Raw genomic sequence first — 23,672 nt, 5'->3', positions numbered from 1 at the left:
TCCTCGAACAACACACACACTCTCCTTATATTTCTCTTGTTATATCACACCCACTCTCCATTTTTTCTCGGTCTCGCAGTTTTTATGATCCAATTATTAAGCATTTTATTGACATTGTGCGTCTCCATTAGGCCTATAATAAGCTTCGAAACAAAAAATCTATACGACGATTTATTTATGTTATTCGAGAGATATAAATTAGTCCACCCTGTAGTTACAATTCTGTATGATGATAATAATGTGTATTGTATATTCATTTGGAATTTATTAGGGCAAAATCGAATCGTGTAAATCAAGTGAGAAATAAAAGCATAATTTAATGTACATTTTACTGTTTTCTTTATATGTATTGCTCTTGTGAATTAGAAATATTTGGAGTTCGAAAAAGGAATTCTACTTCTCCTGTATAGCCTCCTGTACTCTCCGTTTTCTCACACAGGGTATAAGCGTTTGTTTTTGTTCATTTGAAATTATTTCAAAAAGTTAACATGTTTGGTCATCCCCTTTATCCCATTGAGTAAATGATACATTAATTACTTGGGCCTATGTTGTGATTTATAACGTGATACGTGGATCGACTGCCTATAGTTATCTATGATTATGTAAAACGAAGGCGAAGAGCAAAATATATGAAAGGCAGCAAAAGCAGAAGATTATCAAATCCTTTGAAAGCTAATTTAAAAGTTAATGGACGAGGAAAAATATTTCAGGTCGTACAGGCCGTACTAGAGCTTTGTATTGCCAATGGAATTTTTTTGCGGGTAGCCGACGGCGTCATTTTTTTCTGCGGCACAGATTGGGGCTTTAAAAAAAAAGGGGGTCTTGATTTAACCCTAACCCTAACCCTAAACTTTCGCATAGGCTCAACACGCACCTATAACCCCAATCTTTGACGCCGATTTCAGAATTTCATCCGTTCACATGCAACTTTAATTTATACTTGTCAAATAAATTTTGTAACTCGTGTTTGATCATAATGTTTTGTTTTTTATCAACATTACTATGGTTTTATCCTCTTCTTTCACTTTGAATGCTGTCTGATATAGACGTGATTGGGGACCGTAGGAGGCTTCAATTGAATTTAAAAGCCGATGGTGTGAGCCTCAAAGGGGCACTATAATGGTTGTGTCACATAATTGCGAAGTTTCGCTTCAATTTGAAAGGCATTTAATCAATTTGGTGATGTTTATTTTTTCTTCAGCAGGACATCTTCAGGTTTTGAAGGAAAATGGATTATTAAATGATTCTATTGAGGTAGAAGGAGACCTAGATCTATAGTATAATATGAATGTACTAAATATACACGCATGGTATTATTTTGGTGCTAGATAAAGTCGGAATCCATGCAATTCCTTGATTTGTTCCATCGGGTACACCATACACCATATATGAAAGACTTATGAAGAAATTGGCCGCAATATTCAGCAAAAAGTCAAGATGGCAGCGCCCATTGGTGAACTCATTACTTTGAGATTTGTGAAACAAATAACTGTCGAATTTTGCCCGTGGGAGAGAAATGTGCGATCTATCAGGTATTTATGAATAGTCAATTAATAATTATTAAATCAGTTATGCTACCGGTGTATTTTTCTTTGAATAAAGGTTTTTTCCCGTCACTCTGGCATAGTGCATAGTGTGGTGTCTTCTCGGCTTGGTCCCATTCGTGGTTAAATATGTAGCCCCCGACTCAGCAGCGGGAATAACGCTGCCGCCGGAGTGCACGGACACTGCACCGTCGCACAGTGGGCCAGGGAGGGACCAAAGTGCGCCAAAACTCATGTTTGGGGATTTCTTTTTTATAAATCCAGAGGAAATGTTTAGATTTCCAGGGATTTTCGCTTAAATTGTATTACCAACATTTTCTCTGTCTAAGCTTTAAGTTGATACCAGATTTGGCTGCCCGATTCTGCCCGTTATTATGTTAGAGCTGTTTTCCTTGCAACATTGCCCCGAAGAATGTGTTTATTTTGGTCTGCGGTGCGGTGTCAGAACAAGTGTCACGCGCCCCCTCGCGCCGTGATTTATGACCACGAATCCTTCATGATTCATCCGCGGACCCCAAAAACCCACATTTTCGGGGCAATGTGGCAAGGGAAATCGGCTCTAACATAACAATGGGCAAGTTTGGGCAGCCAAATTTGGTATCAACTTGAAGCTTAGACATCAGAGGAAAGGGTGGTATTAAAATTTAAGCGGTACACCGTGGAGATCTAAACATTTCTTCTGGATTTATAAAAAACATGGATAATTAGTCCATTTTTCAGTGAATTACCCTATAATATATCATGAAGATTGTGTTTCTATTAATTTTAACCCATTCATTCAACGTAATGAACTATCAGGAATATGTGAGAGCAATTTCATATCAATAACTTAAAAACTTCATGTTGAATTGAAAGATTTACAAAATAGGTCACTTTTGCACTAAAACTGTGAATATGTAGGATTTTGCTGATTGAAGTGGTAAATTTATACCCTTATTGTGCATACCGGAATTAAATATTTCACTGAGGTATTCCTCTATGTATTACCTTTCAACTGGGCAAGAAAAAAATTGAAAAAAATAAATCTCCCAAAAATAGTTTTGGCGCACTTTGGTCCCTCCCTGGCCCACTGTGCGTCGGCGGCGGAGGAGATACCTTGAGTTACATGTAGTCAATAGTATAGGTAGAGGTATAGAATAGACGAGTCTACTCCAAGTTGGAACTATTTGAACCTAGACATTTCGATGTTTTGTATTTTGGTATCCTGGTAATCTATCATTTGTATCAATAATTTTGATTTGGAAATTAAAAAAAATAGTAGAGTCTAGGGGGTCTAGACTAGATCATGAGATCTAGGCCTAGTACTAGTAATCTAGATCTAACATTAACAATATGATTGCTTGGTAACAGATGATCACAATGATCTAGAAATAGATCTAGAACCTGTTATAATGTAATGAATATCTGTACAAATCTCTGTGATCATTCTTGGTGATGAGGTAAAACAAAACTATAGGCCTAGACAAGTTAATTTCATGATAATTTTCTTATCTTAATTCTCATGTTTTTCCTTTCGTTTTTCTTCTTCTAATTTTTGAATTCATTCTCAGACAATTCCTTAGCTACATTGGCAATAGCAAAGTGAGGAATACCAACCAAAAGTGCACTTTGAAGACAAGCATAAAGCATGATGGAACAAATCCAACAGTCCACATCAACTATGGTAAGCTAGTAGGATGTCTCATAAGTCATTTTGTTAATCCTGTTGCGTATTGGATTGATTAATATCCAGTGTTGTGGCTTTCTGTTTCTCTGTATGATTATTAATTAAGGAAAGAAAATGTTTCAGTACTTCATTCATAAGCTATAAAGAACAATAAGGAAAAGAGTGTATTTAAAGGGTTTAACAGATATTTTGCTGACCGAACTTGCAAACTCAAATAAGTCTACAACATCATCTTTTCTTTTTTTTACAATTCCATGATCATGATTAGCATAGTGTATTAAAGATATTATGTAAAATGTAAAATGAGAGATGTCATTTCCTTTTTTGCTTGTCCTTGAATTCCCAGTTGACGGTCAGAACCTTCTTTTCAAGACCTCTCACTTGTCCTTGTCCGAGCTGGTTCAAAAGTTTGCTGAATCAAACGAGACTCGGCTGAACAAAGAAGCATCGGAGAGCTAACGGAGAAAGGACCACAACTCAGCATTAATAACGGTCAAGATGTAAGGTTTGGTGTTGTTGGAAGTTTGTCAAGTCTGCTTCTCTCACTACAGAAAGGAAAGAATTGACCATAAACTGACCTGAACATGTGATTACCAATGACAACATGTGACCAGTGAGGAGATTTTTCTGACTGTGGATGGATTCCAATATATTTGCTTGACTACTGGATAAATGACTGCTACATTTAGACAAATTATCTTGCGGCTAGCAAAAGGGCAAAAGCATGTTGCACCGTTTTGCTAAACACGGACGCACACTTTCTCACTAAGCAGGAGGTTGTTAGGAATAAAATGTTCATAACTTTAAAAAACGTGTGCTTATTTGAAACCAAAATACTCAAATTAGGTAGGTACCATCCATTCTCTCTTTTATTTTAGTTGTGAGAGAAATTCCTGTCATTAAAAAAAATTAAAAATGTATAGAGTATAGAGCAATTAATAATAATGACGCTATGCCTATGGAAGAACGAAAAATGTATTAATAGTAGTACGTTTCATCAAGATTCAGAAACTTGTATTCCATTATGTAGCCAACTTTGTACATAAATGGTGTACTATTAGTATGAATCATGTGATCTAGTGCAAGTAAATTTGTCATTCTGTCAAACCTGAACATTTGATTACTAAAATTGGACGAGAATTGCCTATTGTTTCCTAGTAGTTTTGTCATTGTTGTCAACTGTGCCAATGATTACCGGTAGTCTTAAAATAAGATCTCTTAGATCCACCATTTCCACCAAAAACTTCTGGTACAGTTTTATATCCAGTCACTAAATAACTATTTCCATGTACATCTTTTATTATTGAAGCCTGCCATTGAGTGATGGTAAACAAGTGGTTAAGTTATAATGAATCATAAAAAGGTTTGAATTTTAACACATTGAATACCAAAAAATAAATTCACAAATTATGCACGTTTCTTCAGTAATGATCACTCATAATGGCGCTTGTAAAATTGTCTAATGTATGCAGCTTCATTCAACTATGCACAGATTTGTTGATGAGTCCTGCATTTGCATTTTTAAATAGATTTGTGGACGGTCTTTCCACACTAGTCCTTGAATGTAGTCATCTGCGATTGTATAATCGCCACGAGTATCGTTTCAAATATCAAATGTAACCACAGACTGAAGAGAGAAGGAAATAAAGACAAGTGGCTTAACCTAAATTATATTTTATTTCCATTTTTCATCTTAAATAAAAAAATCAACAAAGTAATAAATTCAAATGAAAGAAATTATAAAAAAAATACATGTTTTTTTCATTTTTTTTGTCTTACAAAAACAGCCAAAAGATGAAAGATAAAATCATGTTTATCACAATTATCTTATGAGACATTATAAAAAGAAGTTTAAAATTGACACACTCTTTAATTATTAAGCAAATGCTTACCGTAAAAATTGTGCTACATAAATTATCATTACTATCATGGTTTCACAAGGAAAATTACACAGGCCAAAGTCTAGGATGACTTTATAGTGATTGCGGTGTTGTTTTTATCACCCTAGAGAAAGGAAGATGTACCATAAAATTGTATGAAATATATTGCAGGTATCATTTTCTCATGACTTTACAGTAAGCACACTACACAATTTGTCAGTTATGATTATGAGAGTGCGTATGAACAATTATATTTTACATCATAATAAAAAGGATATACACTTATAATTTCATTATAAAGATATTTGTTTTTAAGAATAATTAGAACTTATGTAATATATTTATTATACATTCAAATCACATTTGTGAAGAAACATGAGGGTTGTAACCGTTGTATGGATGATAAACTGAAAGTAATGATTCAATAATAAATTGGAATGATCACAGTATCATGAATGTAAAAATAATATTGATAATAACAATGTTAATAATAATTATGAAAATAATAACTATTAAATGATGAGTGATATATATATATATATAATGAATTATAAAAATGTAGCAATAGGCAATGACACTGATTTAATATGATTTATAAATCATAAAAATATTAAAATATTTATTAATTATATTACATGTACATGTACAACAAGAGTAATAACTATAACATCACAGGAAACTTGTTAATAAGAAACAAAATTGGCTTAGGGAGAAGAAAATTTACAATAAAGTACAGCACATATGAATACAATAAGGAATAAAGAATAAAGTTGTGTCCTCATGCCTTTGTAAGTTATGCCTGTGAATGGGTACCCTGCATGAAAGCTATAAAGATAATATAAACTGTCGGATATGTTACACATACGTTGACTTTCAAAGACTGTACATTCACCAACAAATTATTTGTCCCTTTCTGCTAGATTAGCCCCCCCCCCCCATAATTCCTCTTTGTTATAAGTCGTACTGTTAAATGCAATCCACCCTCCTATTCTACTCCAACATTCCCCTTTTTCTTTCTCGAACTTTTAACTGTTCAATCCCCTTTCCAAACCACCACTTTATTATATAGTATATGAATGTACGCGTGGCTGCCCTCTTTAACATTAAAAACATTAAAAATGCTATTATGATGCCTATGGAGACAAAAGAGTAAGAACGTTGTCAAACGATTTTGAAGGGGAGGAGGCAGATCTCCCCCAACAAGCTGCTGCTGCAATAATAATGATAATTAAAACAATAACAATAATAATTATAATATTGATGATTTCATAATAATAATTATAATAATAACCACAATAATAACAATGATAGAATAAAGCAACGACGGGGATAAATACCGTCAGTAAGATTTCAAATCTGCCGATGTTGCTGGGCTTCGAAAGATTTCCCAAATACCCCCTCCCCCACCCCAAAGAAAAAAAAAGAAAAAAAACGCAACAAAATACAACAAAAAAACAACAACATACAAACAAATAAATGAACAAACGACCAATACAAAACAAATAAACAGACAAACAATAAAAGAAGAGAAGGGTCATGCTTTTTTTGGTGGTAAATGGAAATTTGCCAACAGGTTTTTTCTTTAAGTAGGCGTCACCCTAGATCACCCTTCTCTATAACGACGCCCCTGCCTGTCAGTGGTTCGTAATTAAGTAGACCCATATCACTGGTTTTTGAGGATGTAGAGGGCGTACTGCGTGAGACCTGCAAATGTCTCCTCGCCTGTCGGGATGATCTGATTAGCGGGGAGGAGAAAGCCGTACTGCCCCATGTCACGAAGCTCGACCGTGGCCGAGTACAGAATGCCAGCGTCGTCGTACGTCCAATCGACCGAGGCACCCGAAGCCGTGTCTACATCAAGAAGAAAAAAACGAGGGAAGTGGTATTTGTGTCGGGTAATTGATATATTTGTGAAACCGGGGAGAAGTTTATGTAATAGACTGTTTTTATGAAACCCTTTAATATAGTCACATACAAAAGTATTTTATTAATCTACTTGGACTTGACTTATATTTGTTTTATTGTGGGCGTGTGCTCTCGGCAACATGTAGACATAACCAATAAACAACCAAACAGACACTATAAGTTATGCAAGTAATGAAAGTATGAGCATTATTAACTGTTGTTCCGTAAATATCCATACAGGTGTGTTGAGATAGAGGGGCTGGGAGGCTGCAGCCTCTCAGGAACTTTGAAATGACCAATATTCTAGGTCTATTTTTTCATATGGAGTATTGGAGTATATCCAGTTATCATGAAATTATATTTGTAGTCTAATTGAGTCATACACATTTTGCGTTCTCGCTTCGCTTGCTCACAATACATGTATCTGAGAACAAATTGGGGAAGAATCGAGTCTCCTGAAGATATTTGATCTATTTCATTGTCGATATAGATATCTCGCAAACAAAAATAATGCGGGGGCCGTTTCTCGAAACCGCCATAAGTCTTAATTTCTAGGACATCCCACAGAATCATCCTGTAGAAATAAAACGCGTTTTCTATGGGATGTCCCCGAACTTAGACTTCTGACGTTTTCGAGAAACTGACTCCACCTAGAGATTGCCAATATAATGCGAGTTTGGGCATAAGTTTAAAATGGTAAAAATCGTTGATGGTGAATAGCTTACATAGTGTATTAGAAATGGTTCCATATTCGTATCGAGTTCCATGCACGCCTTCGAGGGCTTGTACACTTTTCTCGCTCTGCGTATTCTAGAATATAAAATAAAACAGAATTAAAAGTACATAAAGTATGATAGATGTGCTAGTCGAGTGGTTTAAATACTTGACTGGAGATTTGAAGGTCGTGGGTTCGAACTCCGGTGCGGCACTTATGTCCTTTGGCAAAACATTGATTTACATTTGCCATTCTCCACCCAGGTGTAAATGGGTACCTGACAACTGCATGGTTGTATGGCAGGACCCTCGAGAATGCTGCTGGGACTTCCGTGGGTAAACAATATTTTAGTTTGTTGGTAATATTTTTGTTTGTTGGTTTGACTGTTTATGCTCATTAGGAAATATTCTGGAGTCTACTCTAAAAGGTAAATTTGAAATCTAACCAACGGATTTCATTCCCGTTGTTGCTATTTCTGCCCGTTGTTACTATTTCTTCCTCTGCTTCTTCTTCTTTTCTTATCATCATCATCATCATCATTGTTGTTATTTTATTAATCATTATCATTATTATTATTATCATCGTCACTATTATTATTATCATCATCATCATAATTATTATCACTATTATCATTATTCTTATCATCGTCATCATCATCATCATCATCATCATCATAGTGGCTCAGTGGTTAGAGCGCCCGCCTCATGAACGGGAGGTCGTGGGTTCGAACCCCGGCCGAGTCATACCAAAGACTTATAACAATGGAACCTTGTGCCTCCTAGCTAGGCGCTCAGCATATAAGATTGTAGAAGGGTAGTAATAATAACACATTATGTTATGCAGGGCCCGCTGGAAGTGGCTACCCTGGGTAAATAAAGCGTTATTATTATTATCATTATTATCATTATCATCATCATCACCATCATCGAGTACTAACCTGTTTGAAATAATCGCTCGTTTTTGGAAGTGAATAGGTGTATCCGTACGGGGTCATCCAGAGTTGGGAGTAACTATGAAAATCGATAAACCCGACAAAATTGATTCCCGATGAAAGGAAACTTGAGACCGCTACGACTTCAACCTCTGAAAACGCACTCTTCCCGCAGTATGTCTCGCTGCAGGGATTCCTGCTTGCTCCATTCTCTGCGGTTTGAAATAATAAACGGTAGCAAATCGGATATAATTTATTATGTAATAGTAATTAGTTATATTTAAATCACAGTAAAACATGCAGAGTTGTGAAATATTGTGAAGTGCAGATGAAAGGAAACTTGAGACGGCCTTGACTTCGATCTCCGGAAATGCCCTCGAACAACACACACTCACACACTATTTCCATTCGATGTGATAAAAGCACATCAAACACGAACACTTGACATGTCCTAAAGTTGAATGCTAAGCTACGTGGAATACTAAATTTGGATTGCTAAAATAATTGGTTAATACACTCGTACTCTCGTAGAATGTATTTGAAGAGCGAATTGCCATAAAATGCACACTGATTCAAATGGTCTGACTGATCTCCCTTTTTACCGCCGCCCCCCCCCCCCTACCCTCTCCGCCCCGCCCTTTTTGGCAACTTGATGATTAGTGTCCCCCAGGACACAGCATGTAAATGGGAATAAACCGTACATACCACACCAATGATTGTCCCAGTTCCTGTTTGGGTCTGTTCCCTTACACAAGGGATTGGAAGTTGGAGAGCGGGTCTTGCGCCACATGCGATTCTAACAGAAACAAAACAAAACAAACAAACAAACGCAAATTAAAAGGTGATCTAAATTTGGACAAAAGAGGTATTTTACAAGTATCCCAAAGTATATTTAAAATAAAACATTCGAGTGCATGGTTGAAAGTTATTAAAAAAATATATAATCAGTTATTATGTTGCGTAATGTATTTTATATTCAAGTTGTAAGCGTAATCATGGGTATTATATCGACCTACATGTATTTCGCTCTATAATTGTGGAAAACGTAAAGTTTCAAGTCAATCATTCAAAGTAGTCTTCGTTTTTTTTTATAAATTACTTAACATCTATAATGAAAGGAAATATGCCAAATATAGCTATTATCTGTAGCATCTTCGATCCTAGTTCTCTTTGTTCCTTGTCAATTTTTATCTTTCTCATCTTTATCTTTTTCCCTTTTCCTTGTTCTTGTTATTCGTATCTTTGTTTATCCTCGTTCTTTTTCTTGTCACCATCACCATCATCATCATCATCCGTATCATCATCATTCATCACCATCATTATCATCATCATCATCCGTATCATAATCATCATCATCATCATCATCATCATAATAATAATCATCATCATCATCATTCATCACCATCATTATCATGATATCATCATCCGAAGCAGCAGCATCTCTTCTACATTCTTTCTTCGCCACCTACTTCTTCTGTCCGGTACCATTAAACAGCGACTTATCATCATCACGTTGTATGTCAAATAACGCGAGAGTAATTTGTGAGGAGTCACCGGACTCCCCATCGCATGGTTCGCGGTTCGGGTCCCACCGCGGCACCATTGTCCTATTTAATCTACAATCGCCACACTCGACCCAAGTGAGGTAAATTGGTTCCTACATGACAGGAATTAATTCCTTGAAATGCTAGAGCGCTATAATGGCAGCCATACTAAATGGGTAAAAGGTCAGTGCTATACAAGAACCCACTATTATTATGTTATTATTATTATCATCATTATAATAGAAGCTCTAGATAATTACCGTAGTCCACGTGAAGACATATCCATCGACGTTGAAGACCGGTAAGACATACCAATCAAATGCAGTAAGAATCCTTTTGACATCATCACTCGTTTTATACTGCTTCAGTAGCTAATGATTAAAAAGACAACAGATATCTTAAAAAATGAAAACGTGTAAGAGATGGGTAAGATAAAATCATCTTACGGATATGTCATGGTATAATTTTTTTGGGTCACCAAACTTAACGCTGGTTTACATGGTCGGCTCTGTACATATTAGAAGCATTTTACTTTGGCTTTGCAGATATGCCTCTCAAATTTGCGTTATTAAACGCTTAATATTTTGAAATGAAATCAACATATATTACAATACCCTATGGTATTCTTGTTCTATATAATGCCTTGATAAAACCTTAGCATCACAAGAACACTTTATTAATCAACATGCAAAACAGAGATTATTAATTACATTTATCCCAGCGCGAGTCCCCTAATACCCAAAGAACTATACAAAAACAAAAAATTAATGTAAATTTTCTTTTGACTTGGTTAACTGGACGTTTGCGGTACTAGCAATCTTTACAAGTTAACTCGAGTCTACCCTGAAAATTTATTTGAAAATGGAATCGTATCTAGTTTTCGAAAATAGCTGGAAAAAATATATCCCATATAGACTTGAACACAATGCATTTTCTTAATGACATAAATGAATTGCTATATGTTATCTGCAAGAGTTAGTGTTTAAGTGTATAAGCCTAACCAAACTTGGAAGTCCTGCTTTGCATTCATTGTAGCCATTTACTTTTAAAACGACTTTAACAAAAAAAGAATAGAATCATTATCAATGCGATGTATCGAAGAATTTGTAATGAATTTTGTTTTATTGCCACATGCTTTATACATTGAATTCAACAAGTTAGCTAATGCCTACATGAACAGAGCAATGCAAGGCAGAAAAGTAATACACATACTTATACAATTATTACCCCCCCCCCCCAAAAAAAAATAAAAATAAAAAATAAAATAAAAAAATAAAATAAAATAAAATAGAATAAATAAATAAATAAATAAATAAATAAATAAATAAATAAATATATAAATAAATAAATAATTAAATAAAAATATAAGTAAAAAAAAAAAAAATTGTCATGTAAAATAGCTACGTAAGTTTGGGCACTTTGTACAATAATTGTTGGAATATGCTGTATGATTATAGTATTTCATAAAATCCATATCTCCATTGCTGTGTCTTTAGATCTCCATACCTGATTGGTCATGTAAACTACAGTGGCGGGAGAGATCCACTCCCTCGCGTGTATTCCCCCTTGGATGAAGATGGAGGGTTTACCCGCGTTGGTTCTGTTGCTATGGTAACGTGATGCCTGGGCGGGAACGCTGATCTATATGGCAAGAAAGTAAATTACAGAATGATATGAAAAACAACAAATTCAATTACAAAGAAGAAAACAAAAACAAAAGGATATTTTCTAATATCTTTAAACAAAAATGTCCAAGAAAGTGACTTTGCTGCAAAGAATAAGTGATTACACCAAATGGAGATGTCCAAAAATCCGAAAATCTTACGCAGGGACAAATAAGGCAGTTATCATTCTTTTCAGCACCTTTGGGGAAATAAAATGATGGTGGGGCATTAGGGGCATATTTCTATTTTTCGAATTAATGTGCACTGAAGGCATACCACATGGGCCCGTATTCTATCAATAATTTAAAACCGACGCTGGGTTTAGGTTTGTATTAAAAATTGGGTTGAACAAAGGAAGTTAGTTTGAGGGCTAGGGTGTCCTGTATTTAACCCCCCCCCCCCCGAAGGACCACATTCGTGTTCCCAAAATCTCCGGCAAAGGGGTACTTTTTCGCGCGACATAATCCGGCCCGTATTGACTTTTACACCGGAGATAGGGGGGGGGGGGGGGGGTGCTTTCAAAGAGAGGGAACAAGCATACGCGTACCCTAACATGTATATTACCTTTAGCGCACTTATCGTCCTTCCTTCGTAAGATGTACCAATCGCTATTTTGGTGGCAAGATCGGCGTGCTTGCTCACCATAGTATCCATCCAAGCATTGATCTACAATAAAAGCAAACAAACACACACATAAATTTTTTTTTTAGACCATGCTTGTTCGAGGCAAGTCCAGAAACTGTTGTCGAAAGTTTGTGAATTGGCACAAAATCTTTGATTTAGAGCACTACTAAATAAAAGTATAGCCTCCTTATTTAAGAACACCGCTGGTTACAAACAAAAAATGTACCAGGGTAACTTTACTGGTCCCCCTCCTTTGTATGCTCCCATATTATATATTGATATTAGTCCTCATAAAACAAGGTTTTGATACAACAAGGTAAATTCTTTGGTCCTGATGAGTTTGTTATAAGAAGATTCCACTGTACCACAAAATCGAAACAAATAATGATTTGGTCTTATCTACCCAGGGTTTCAATTCAATACATTTTTTAAGTTTTAAATTTCAGTTTATTATGCATCATAACAAACATTACAAGTCATAAATACAGTAGCCATATCTGTACTAATACTGCTCTTCATGCAGGCACTGCAATTATCATATCGCACTCCAGGGGGTGTTTCACAAAGACTGTAAGATCGACTTTAAGTTGGACTTAACTATGGCTGGCCATTTATGCCACTGGTTGCTCTCATTATAATGATCTTTAGACAATATCTTTTCCTTTAAATGCCCTCTGCACTACTTGTAGCTAGTTGTGCCCTCTATATAACAAACAATGCCTAATCGGTGACCATTGGTCCCCCATGATCCTCTTTTTCTTATGTTAACTGAGAGCTGAGTTGATGAGATAACCACCTGTCCAGTGACCTTGTAGGGTGGTCTAATCCCTCCTGTAAACTATGGCAGATAAGCTTTAATAATGCATTATAAAAAAAGTTAATTCTGTAGATTTGTGACCATGATTTGTACGTCCCTTGAGACCCCAATGCCAATATAAAACATCGTGAGAACAAACACCATATATGGATCCTATTCTTCAACATTTCTAGAAAGTTCAATTTCTGCCCTTTCATATGACACCTCAATCAGGAAAAATGAGCCAGAAATAACAAAGTTCTGTTTTTTTAAAATAGTGCTTGCATTTTCATAGTTTGATTAAACGAGTTCGTTTTCACTGCCGTAGCAACAAAAAACTTAACTCCGTTTCGTTGACGATCAGCCATGCGTCAAGTCTTTCGTCTTCTTTAGGAAAGCGAACTCGTTTAATCAAATTATGGAAATGCAAGCATTATTTTAAACAAACAGAACTTTGTTATTCCTGGCTCTTTTCCTGTTTAAGGTGTCATATGATGAAAGGGCAGAAATTGAACTGTCTAGAAATGTGATTTTCTCTTTGAAATTTAGAAACCGCCCGCCAAATGACTTTTTGGTTTCCTCTCTTCAAATTGTTTTTAGTCACTCATGCGTGAAATATGCATCCTATGAGCTGCATCAAATGAAATAGGAGGATCTAAGCTTTACAAATATGTGTCATTTATTAATCATAATTGCCATTAAGTTATGATAAAACATTGATAATTTGCGGTTTCGTTTTTTCTGGGACGCACTTCATTATAGCGCCGGTAATAACGCAAGCGAAATGACGCCTCGTGTGCACGGACTTAAAAAAGTTAAAAACCAATACAGCATCCATTCATATCCTTAATAGAGTTAATGCCCTCCTGACTCTCAGCAGGCGCGGTAAGTATTAAATAGATTTCATTTATATACCTCATCAAGGTTATGGTACTGTTCATATTCAAATTCCAAACCGGGTCGGGCCCTGTCCATGTACTGTTCTGTAATGACCCTCTGAATGTCCGTCTGTAAGACCTGTACAAGGATTATAAAAAACAACAAGAAGAGTTTCTGTCAGTGGCGAAGCCTACGGTGGTGGTGGTGGGGGGGGGGGGTGGTCATGAAGGTTATGTGCTCCCCATCGAATGGTGAAAAGCCGGGAGAGTAAAAGAGAGAAAATAAAAGAGAAAGGAAAAAGGGCGAGAAAAGAAGATAATTTTACCCTTACCGCATCCTCTCCAATATTCGGCAGCCTTGTTAATTTGCATGTCAAGACCGATGCCCCCTCCCCCCTCCCGTCATGATGCCAAAGCCCCCTCCCCACTGGACCCATGCCATGTCATTGATTCCGGTCCTCGTAAAAAGAAATCGTCAGAGTGCATGGGAAGACTTTTTACCCACATCATTTCTCTAGACTTGTGAAAGTATATGATAACTGTTACGGTATCGATAAAGAAGGAATAAAAAGTATATTGAATAATATTTTACACACTCTTAGTACAGCTAGGGTAGAGAAGAAAAACATGTGCGTGAAGTGGTGACAACGGTTATTTAGGCTGCAGTCTCGAGCATGATAATTGCACTGTTCGCACATTTAAATAAAAGTCATAGCCATTGACATTGTAATCGCCTTACGTTGATTAATTTCGAAAGTCTTTGCGATCGTATTTGATGTCTAATTTCAATCTTGACAATGTTTTTAATAGTATTAAATTTAATTGAATTGATATCTTTATTTATACACGGTTAAAAAAAAAAGCCCAAATAGTTACAAGATTGATTTCTATTGTGACCGTGTGAAACAATGTAAATACATCAAATAAACATAAAATTTACAATATACATCAAATGACAATGGTACATCAAACTACATATTTAAAACAAACAAGAAATAAAAGGATCAAGATATTTATATAAAAAACAAATAACAATAGAATAGTACTGCCGTAAAAGTATATTTATATGAATAACAATAATCATGAGTGGCCAAACAAGAGTACTGTAAATATACTTCAAATTCAAAGTGGTAATAAGAATTGTTACTAGTGCATATAAAATTCCTAGAAATGATATATAAAGATTAAGAATAATCAAATGTGGCTGGTAAAGATACTGCGTTATTACAAAAGCAGACTTATCACTTGTATCTTACCTCGAATGAAGAGAAATATCTTTTGAAGTAAGCTGTAAGTTTCTCTGCCGAGGAGGGAGATACCATGACATCGACTGGTCTACCAACAGATGATGGTTCGAGCCAAAAGGACAGCTACAAACAGGAAAGAGAGATTCGTTGTTGTTATAGTTTCATTTGGCTGTATTTTCCTGATAAATTCAATTACATACATAGAAACAGGCATGTCTAAGGTACGCCTCATTTGATACATTTCATTTCATTTCATTTCTTTATTTTGTCTATAGAGGATAATTGTTTATATTTACATTTACAATCTTGCTTCACAGTGATTTCACAGGAACAACATATAATTGACAAGCTTAAGTACTTAATTAAGTACATGTGAATTGTAAACACATTCACGTTTGTCTGAAGGTCTGAATACTAGGTATAGGTCCCTATTATTGAATTATATTATGGAATTGTGTCCATAAATTGACGTGTAATAGTAAGTGTTTACGTGACGTTTTGTCCGATTCAAGTTCGACTACAACTATCAGCTTGATACAGTCATCGATGATATACTGAAATCTCAGGTCGGTAAACGTATTAAATAAGAAATGAGACGTTTCCAACTGTTTCAAGCAAGAAGATTAAAATGAAGAAGAGGAGAAAAGAGGAGGATCGAGAGGGGGAAGAAGAGGAGAAAAGAGGAGGATCGAGAGGGGAAAGAAGAAGCCAAGAAGACGAAGAAGAAGAAGAGAAAGAAGAGGAAGAAAAAGAAGAAGAAAAAGAAGAAGAAGAAGAAGAAGAAGAAGAAGAAGAGGAAAGAGAAGAAGAGTAAGAGGATAAAGAAAAAGAAGCAGAAATAGAAGGAAGAGGAAAACAAGAAGAAAAACAAAACAAAAGGAGAAGGCCCACAACTCCGGATACGGGTTCGAAGTCAGACTTGTCATGATCGTCGCTCGAGTTGTCGGCCATCGACATAAAACTGACAACAAAATAATGTTCAACTTTCTTAACTGCTACTCTATATGATAATTATAATATCAGGTGACTTACGTTGTGTTTATCGCAGAGAAGAGTCAAAACCTCTAAGTCCACATCTGACCGCGGTATTACACGCCATAGTTGATATCTGTATATGCATGTACAAGAAAGAAACATGTTATCTGAATGACTGTGAAGATACAAAGATAAACATGAAAATATTTTAAGTAGTGGGAGAGAAATAGATAGAGAAAGAAGGACAAGTGGCATTGGGTGGGGGTGGGGGGGGGGGGGGGGGGGGGGAGGGGATATGGGTAACGACACAATATGAAAGGCATGATTGGATCCTGGATTCTAAAATAGGTGGGCATGTTTCCGGAAGAAAAAAAGGATATATGAGAATTAGGCAAAACGATTTTTTTTTGTGGGTGTGTGTATTTTAGAAATGCCTAAAAAAGTTGCGTCCGCAAATGTTATAAAATAGTCCATCCCATTTTCACTGAATCCTGCTACAGACCTTCTTGCTTATAATATTATTATCATCAGCTTTCGGCAGTATGTTCGGGTAGTCAAATAACATTAGCTCTACAATTCTGTAGACACGCATAGCAATTCACCTTGCGGTCATTTCCACTAGATTATGTGATATATCTGGGTAAACATCATTAAGCTATGGAAATCTAACATCTTTCATATAATATATTGAATTATTTCCGCAACCAGAGGCTAATCTTTGTCTACACCGAGAGCCTTAAATGCAAAATTCTTTGAAGACACTTTCCGATGAAAATACAACTTTATATCAGTGGAAAGGTGAATGAACGTAGAATACTAATATATAATGGAATAACAAATATTGTCTCTTTCATTATTATTGAAATTATTTCACCGGGGCCTACAGCTTTACAAGCTTGCTTTCATGTAGGTCCCATCATATTTCTCATCAGTACTCAATATTGACAACTTATCTTTATGTTATTTATTCTGTATTATTGATTGCTTTTTTATCACCAAAAAAACCCCACAAAAAACTTGTACTTTATTTTGAAATGTTTATATAACATGAGAAATATGAAAATAAATGAAATGAAATGAAATAAATATTGCATAAAAGCAATTCAAAACCTCACTTTCCACACCCCTCCAAATTACGGGTAAACAGGGGGCAAATAAGCCAGTTTCGTAATGTAACCAAATTTAATGCATACGTCTTTGTGAAGTGCCTCAATACAAATTATTTCATTCACCTGATAAGAATAATAGTATTTCAATAGTCAGAATGCAACTGCATATATTAAGTTGTTGCCAGGTTGGACAAACATTATGGCTTGACCTACCTAGCAACACTTAATATATGCAGTTGCATTCTGACTATTGAAATACTATTATTCTTATCAGGTGAATGAAATAATTTGTATTGAGGCACTTCACAAAGACGTATGCATTAAATTTGGTTACATTACGAAACTGGCTTATTTGCCGCAGTTAAGCCCCAGTCCCATATAAAGCCGGACCAGCACGGACGAGCACGGACCACTCCGGACCATCCCGGACCATGGTCTGGGGTGATCCGGGATGGTCCGGGATGTTTTGTTCAAAAAAAGTGTGATGCTTTTAAGCTACAGTCCCATATATGTCCCGGACCGTCCCGGACCATCCCGGACCCCATCCGGGGTGATCCGGGATTCGGTCCGTGTTGACACCGTGTTGGCACCGGGGTGGTCCTGGATGGTCCTGGATGGTCCTGGATGGTCCTGGGCGGTCAATAACTCACTCCCGGACTGCCACGGATCAACACGGACCGCCCCGGCGCCACTACGGATGACCCCGGACCCAGCACGGTGGCTACACGGATCACCCCGGATCAAACTATTGTCCCGGACCGTCCCGGACCACCCCGGCAGTTTTTGACCGTCAAAAACATCCGGGGTCGACTCCCGGACCGCCCAGGACCATCCAGGACCATCCAGGACCATCCAGGACCACCCCGGTGCCAACCCGGTGTCAACACGGACCGAATCCCGGATCAACCCGGATGGGGTCCGGGATGGTCCGGGACGGTCCGGGACGTATATGGGACTGTAGCTTTACGATGATGACATAACATTCGTATCACGGCACTTCACATGCAAAGACGTATGCATTCCGTTTGGTTACATAACAAAAAAAGGCTCAACTAGCCCGTCTTTATAATAATGGTTAGGGATGCAATCGTAGTTTATAGGCAAGGTTTAAGCACGGAGGGTCCATGGTTTAAGCCTGGTAATATTTTTGTGTCTGGTCCAGGTTTGAAGTTGGGCATTCGATTAGCATTATAGTATGTAGGTAGATGGCTGGCGCTTGGATCGATTATTGTCACATGAGCCTTAAGGCCCGGTCCCACTGCACTTACGGATGCAAAGAGGATGTAAAAGCGTAAACAAATCTTGCCATCCGTTGGAAAACGCTATGCATCCGTTGTGTACTCATTGCATACGTGTTTCATACGCTCTATCCATCGAGCATCCGTCCACTGTGATTTCATCCGCGCAAAAAGTTTTGAGCTGCACAAAACTTTTAGAACGGATGAACTTCCGCCGTGTACGATATAAATCCGCGACAAATACGAGCAACAAACGTTCTATGTCCGTTATCATCCGTTAAACATCCGCTGTATCCTCTCTGCATCCTCCGGGTATCCTCGCAACTCACATCCGCTGCAGCTGAAAACGGAAAGAGGGAGGAAAGATAAGGTACACGGAACGTCTATACACCGTTAGTAGCACGGAAATAGAAAGGATGTAAGCGTATGCATCTCGTATATAAAGTATTCAAAGCTGTCATCCACTTCCATCCGCTTTCATCCGCTAGGCTTCCGATGAACATCCGTTTAACATCCCCGCTACATACTACCCACGTCCGTTATTTTCCGTTCCATTTTCGCAAATTTTCGCAAATTTTGTTCATTTCTGGAGCGGATGAAAACGGATGGAACCACCCGCGAAATTTTGCTCGTCCGCTGTGTCCGTTATGCATACGTGTTGTGTGCATAGGCCAGTGGGACCGGGCCATTATATAAGTGTTGTCTCGTGTCCCTTCTTGTGTATTTGCTTTCCCTTCAGAACAACTTCTTTTCATTCAAATTGAAACCAATACAGTACACCAGCGTGACTAGGCAGTAATCACGTGGTCTTTCACTAAAAAAGTTCAAATCAAATATGTCCGCTTTCTCCAAATGGTATGGACAAATCAACATTATTGTGTCTGCCCATACAGAGAAACTACAAATCGCTGCATTTCCTATATAGTTATTAGAGGATTGTACGAAACATTCTCAAGCGATTTTTGTTTAAAATTATGAGCACTATATAATTTATAACAAGCAATCATCATCATTGTAATATTATTTCTCTTCATATTAATTTTGTGGGATCCATAATATTTAGGAATGTTCACGGGCAATTTTCACGGAGAATAATCGCGACTAATACCATGTTTGTGGGATTGTGATAAAAGACCATTTTCGTAAGTTAATCAAGTTTAATGCACACTTTTTCCTTCTTCTTCCTCTTCTTCTGTTGAAGTACAGGCCACCATGTTGTTGGTGTATCTTCGTACTTTTTGTGCAGATATATATGTACAGTTAATTGTTAATTGCCTCGTTCCAAATAAGCCAATGTTAGGCCTACTGAGCAACAATAATGCAATTCGCGTTCTGACAATTGAAACACAATTAGTAGTACATGCAATTTAAATGTACATTCTAGCTCTATTATAGGTGTACCTGTATACGTGTTTAACCGTAAATTAAAATGGATAAAGTAAAATATAATTTATCGGAAATAGAAATATTCCAATTGGAAAGCACGAACATGCCAATTGGCTGCCCGAAGCCCTATCCCTCAGTCTAGGAGAAGAAAAATACATGCAAGCTCATGTCGTCTAGCTAAAACAGTAGGCCTAGTGTAAATACAGCCTGCAATAGAGAAAAAAGAGAATCTGTAAAAAATACAAATATACAAGAGTGCTTGAACGCATTTTATGAAGTAATTGTTTTTGCTTAAACTTAGTAATCTATTTTGTAGACTAACTATAAATGGTCATCAATGGATTATATACAGTACAGCTAGACTCTTGAAATTGCATGCTGGATCCAAATCAATCGCGTCTGCTATAGGAAAGGAAAAAGAACAACAACAAAATGATCTCGACCTGATCTATTTTTCTTTTAGATATCCCGCGGGTCTCTGAGAGAGAGAGAATAAAATATACCGAGAGAGAGATAGACAGAAAGACAGAGCTATAGAGAGCGGGAGAGAGAGAGAGAGAGAGAGAGAGAGAACTCTATATATATATATAGAGAGAGAGAGAGAGAGAGAGAGAGAGAGAGAGAGAGATCCCAAAGTCCAATCGGATGTATTTGTGCTTCAAGGATATGTTTACCGTTTATGATTCATCACGGGACTTGGAGTTATTAGGCCTGGAAATAATGATGAAGAATATATGCAATAACTTTCCTAACGCTTATCTGAAATCATGATCATAGACTACAGTTACCAAAAACTAGGCCTACAATTATTATACAGTGCGTCCCAGAAAAAACGAAACCGAGAATTATCGATGTTTTATCATAACTTAATCTTAATTATAATTGATAAATGACACATATTTGTAAAGCTTAAATCCCCCTCTTTCATTTGGTGCAACTCATATAATGCATATTTCACGCATGAGTGATTAAAATCAATTTGAAGAGAGGAAAACAAAAAGTCATTTGGCGGACGATATCTGAATTTCAAAGAGAAAATCACATTTCTAGAAAGTTGAGTTTCTGCCCTTTCATATGACACCTCAGTCAGGAAAAATGAGCTAGGAATAACAAAGTTCTGTTTGTTTAAAGTAGTGCTTGCATTTCCATAATTGTATTAAACGAATTCGTTTTCACTGGCTGCCTGCCGTATCAACAAACGAAATTAACAAAGACTTAACTCTGTTTCGTTGACAATTAGCCGTAGACGAAAGACTTTCATTCATGAAATATGCATCATAATGAGTTGCATCAAATGAAAGAGGAGGATCTAAGCTTTCCAAATATGTGTCATTTATTAATTATAAATGTGATTAAGTTATGATAAAACATCGATAATTCTCGGTTTTGTTTTTCTGGGACGCCCTGTATATGGTATTGTAACGGCCTCTCCTTCACTCCATTTTGATGATTATACCAGTCTATAGTGTTTTTGGGCGCCGAAGGTGCATCCTCTCTCCCTATGCATCCCCTTCCTAGTATATATCCTCAATCTCTTTTCTCTGCACACCTGTTGTCAAACAGTAACCCTCAAACATTCGTAGCCTACATGTACGTTAATACCAGCGAAGCCTACGAATCTTAAATGACTGTACATCTTAACCATCGTTACCACTTGCATCTAGCTATACTTGCCACGCCCAACATCACCGCACCCACCGCCACACCCATCACGAAGACCACCACAACTCATTCCTCAGAGTACTCAATGTTTTTTTTTGCCCCCAGCGCCGAAATGGTCAAACTTACCCATCGTAGCGGACCGGTGGCTCTTCTTGCCCCGCTGCTATCCCGCACAGGACCATGCAAATTACGCTGATCCCCGCCACTATCCTGCCATTCACATTCATCATATCGTTTGCTTGTATTTAAACAACCTCTGTTCAGTTCAACGGGCTGTTCTCCACTGAACAAAAGCCTGCCTCTGTAGACTGTAGACTGAACACAGGACACAGAAAATGTGAAGTGCAAATACTTTCAGTCCCCTATACATTGATGAGGCGCACTCAAGCGAAGGATTCCCCAATGATCAATAAAGAAATCTATTATAATACCACCTGGAAACGACTGGTAATCTGTATTGCTATTATTATATCCTCTGTTAATTCCCCGATTAACACATGACCACAAAGCCGCTTTCATGGCTTTACAAGGTGTCCAGGGCTCAAATTAATTTTTTGTCCACGGGGGCTAGCTCTTCCCCCCCAAAAAGAGCCCCCCATGAGCCTTCTCACGGGGGCTCTTTTTTATACAAATATCCATTGAATTGGTACCTACGATACTCCTCAATTATTTGCTATTTCATCATCATTTCAATCAGCATTTTCCCTCTTACAAATTTACAAGCTACATAGCTGTTACTGGCCTGTGTATATAATATATACTCTCTAAAAAAAATCGAGTGATCACGGACGTCACTCCTCTGGAGAGTGAAAATGTAGTGAAAATAGAGTAAACATTCACTCTTTTCTTCTTAGAGAGCACTCTAAAATCAATCGATTTTCACTCCTAAACAAGTGATCACGGACGTCACTCCCAAGAAAGTGAAAATACAGTGAAAATTCACTCTCTTTTTTTAAGAGAGTACGCATACAACACTGATCTTTATGATGTCTTTAATGTGACATATCTTCTTCTCCCCTTGCAAAAGAGAAAGAAAACAAGGTCATTAAAAGGGATTAAGCGACAAATAATGATTGTGATTCAAATTGATGCGAATATTTGTTTGAATAAGCACTGCTATTCATCCGAATCTTCTTTGTAAAAAACAACTTTTACAAATCTCATCCATGCTTTCTGAGTTGTGACGTTCCATTCAATGTAAAATATTCATTATAGAATACACTTCTCCTAATCTAAAAGTGATCTTACAACACAGTGGCAGATTTGCATGCATGGCTGAGATTTGTAAAAGTCGTTTTTACAAAGAAGATTCTGGTGAAAAGCATTGCTTATTCAAAAAAAATCCTTGCATCAATTTGAATCACAATGATTATTTGTCACATGATCCTTTTATTAAATAACCTTGTTTTCTTTTTTGTTTGCAGAGGGAGAAGAAGCTATATGTCACGTTAAGAAATCATAAAGATCAGTTGTATTATGCGTATATACATTATGATACCAGAACAAATGTTGATTATCAGAATGTCATTTTGAAATACCTCTATACAAATACCACATTGTCTTTAGCCCGTATCAGTATTAGTATGATCCAATATAAAGCTATTAATCTTTATTTAATTCAGTATAATGCTTTTCCTTAAAAATAGTTTTGCTATTTTTTTAGGGTTGAGACGCTAAGAAATGGTTTCAAATGTACATTACACGAACCCTGAACCATTGCAAAATGATGGTGGTTCTCTCTCTCTCTCTCTCTCTCTCTCTCTTTATTTTAATCATGCATTATCAACTACATATAAAGCAGCAACCAAAAACTTAGGGTTATCTGAGATAGGTGAAAGTAAGAGTTAAAAAGAAAGTCATGCTAAAACGGCGCTTCACTCTCCCCCCCCCCCCCTGAAAAAAATAGAT

General features: G+C 36.9%; 2 protein-coding genes across 2 annotated transcripts; one reads left to right on the top strand and one right to left on the bottom strand.

The window, feature by feature from the left end:
* Positions 1 to 1,400: 1,400 nt before the first annotated feature.
* On the top strand, positions 1,401 to 3,998 carry LOC100889566 (39S ribosomal protein L53, mitochondrial). The gene is made up of 3 exons (XM_030974956.1): positions 1,401 to 1,532; positions 3,095 to 3,207; positions 3,557 to 3,998. Exons 1-3 carry the CDS (start codon positions 1,438 to 1,440, stop codon positions 3,667 to 3,669), a joined length of 321 nt encoding a protein of 106 aa, XP_030830816.1. The 5' UTR covers positions 1,401 to 1,437; the 3' UTR covers positions 3,670 to 3,998.
* Positions 3,999 to 6,562: 2,564 nt separating this feature from the next.
* LOC590567 (carboxypeptidase B) lies at positions 6,563 to 22,091 on the bottom strand. Its single transcript, XM_790166.5, has 11 exons — positions 21,891 to 22,091; positions 16,427 to 16,502; positions 15,404 to 15,517; positions 14,185 to 14,286; positions 12,414 to 12,515; positions 11,692 to 11,826; positions 10,446 to 10,556; positions 9,347 to 9,437; positions 8,648 to 8,853; positions 7,721 to 7,805; positions 6,563 to 6,941 (listed from the first exon to the last, which is right to left on the bottom strand). Exons 1-11 carry the CDS (start codon positions 21,992 to 21,994, stop codon positions 6,754 to 6,756), a joined length of 1,314 nt encoding a protein of 437 aa, XP_795259.3. The 5' UTR covers positions 21,995 to 22,091; the 3' UTR covers positions 6,563 to 6,753.
* Positions 22,092 to 23,672: the final 1,581 nt, after the last annotated feature.

The sequence above is a fragment of the Strongylocentrotus purpuratus genome, unplaced genomic scaffold, assembly GCF_000002235.5.
Source record: "Strongylocentrotus purpuratus isolate Spur 01 unplaced genomic scaffold, Spur_5.0 spur5_scaffold_7, whole genome shotgun sequence".
NCBI classification, from domain to species: domain Eukaryota; kingdom Metazoa; phylum Echinodermata; class Echinoidea; order Camarodonta; family Strongylocentrotidae; genus Strongylocentrotus; species Strongylocentrotus purpuratus.
The sequence above is the reverse complement of the archived record's forward strand: the minus strand, read 5'-3'. Positions and strand labels throughout refer to the sequence as shown.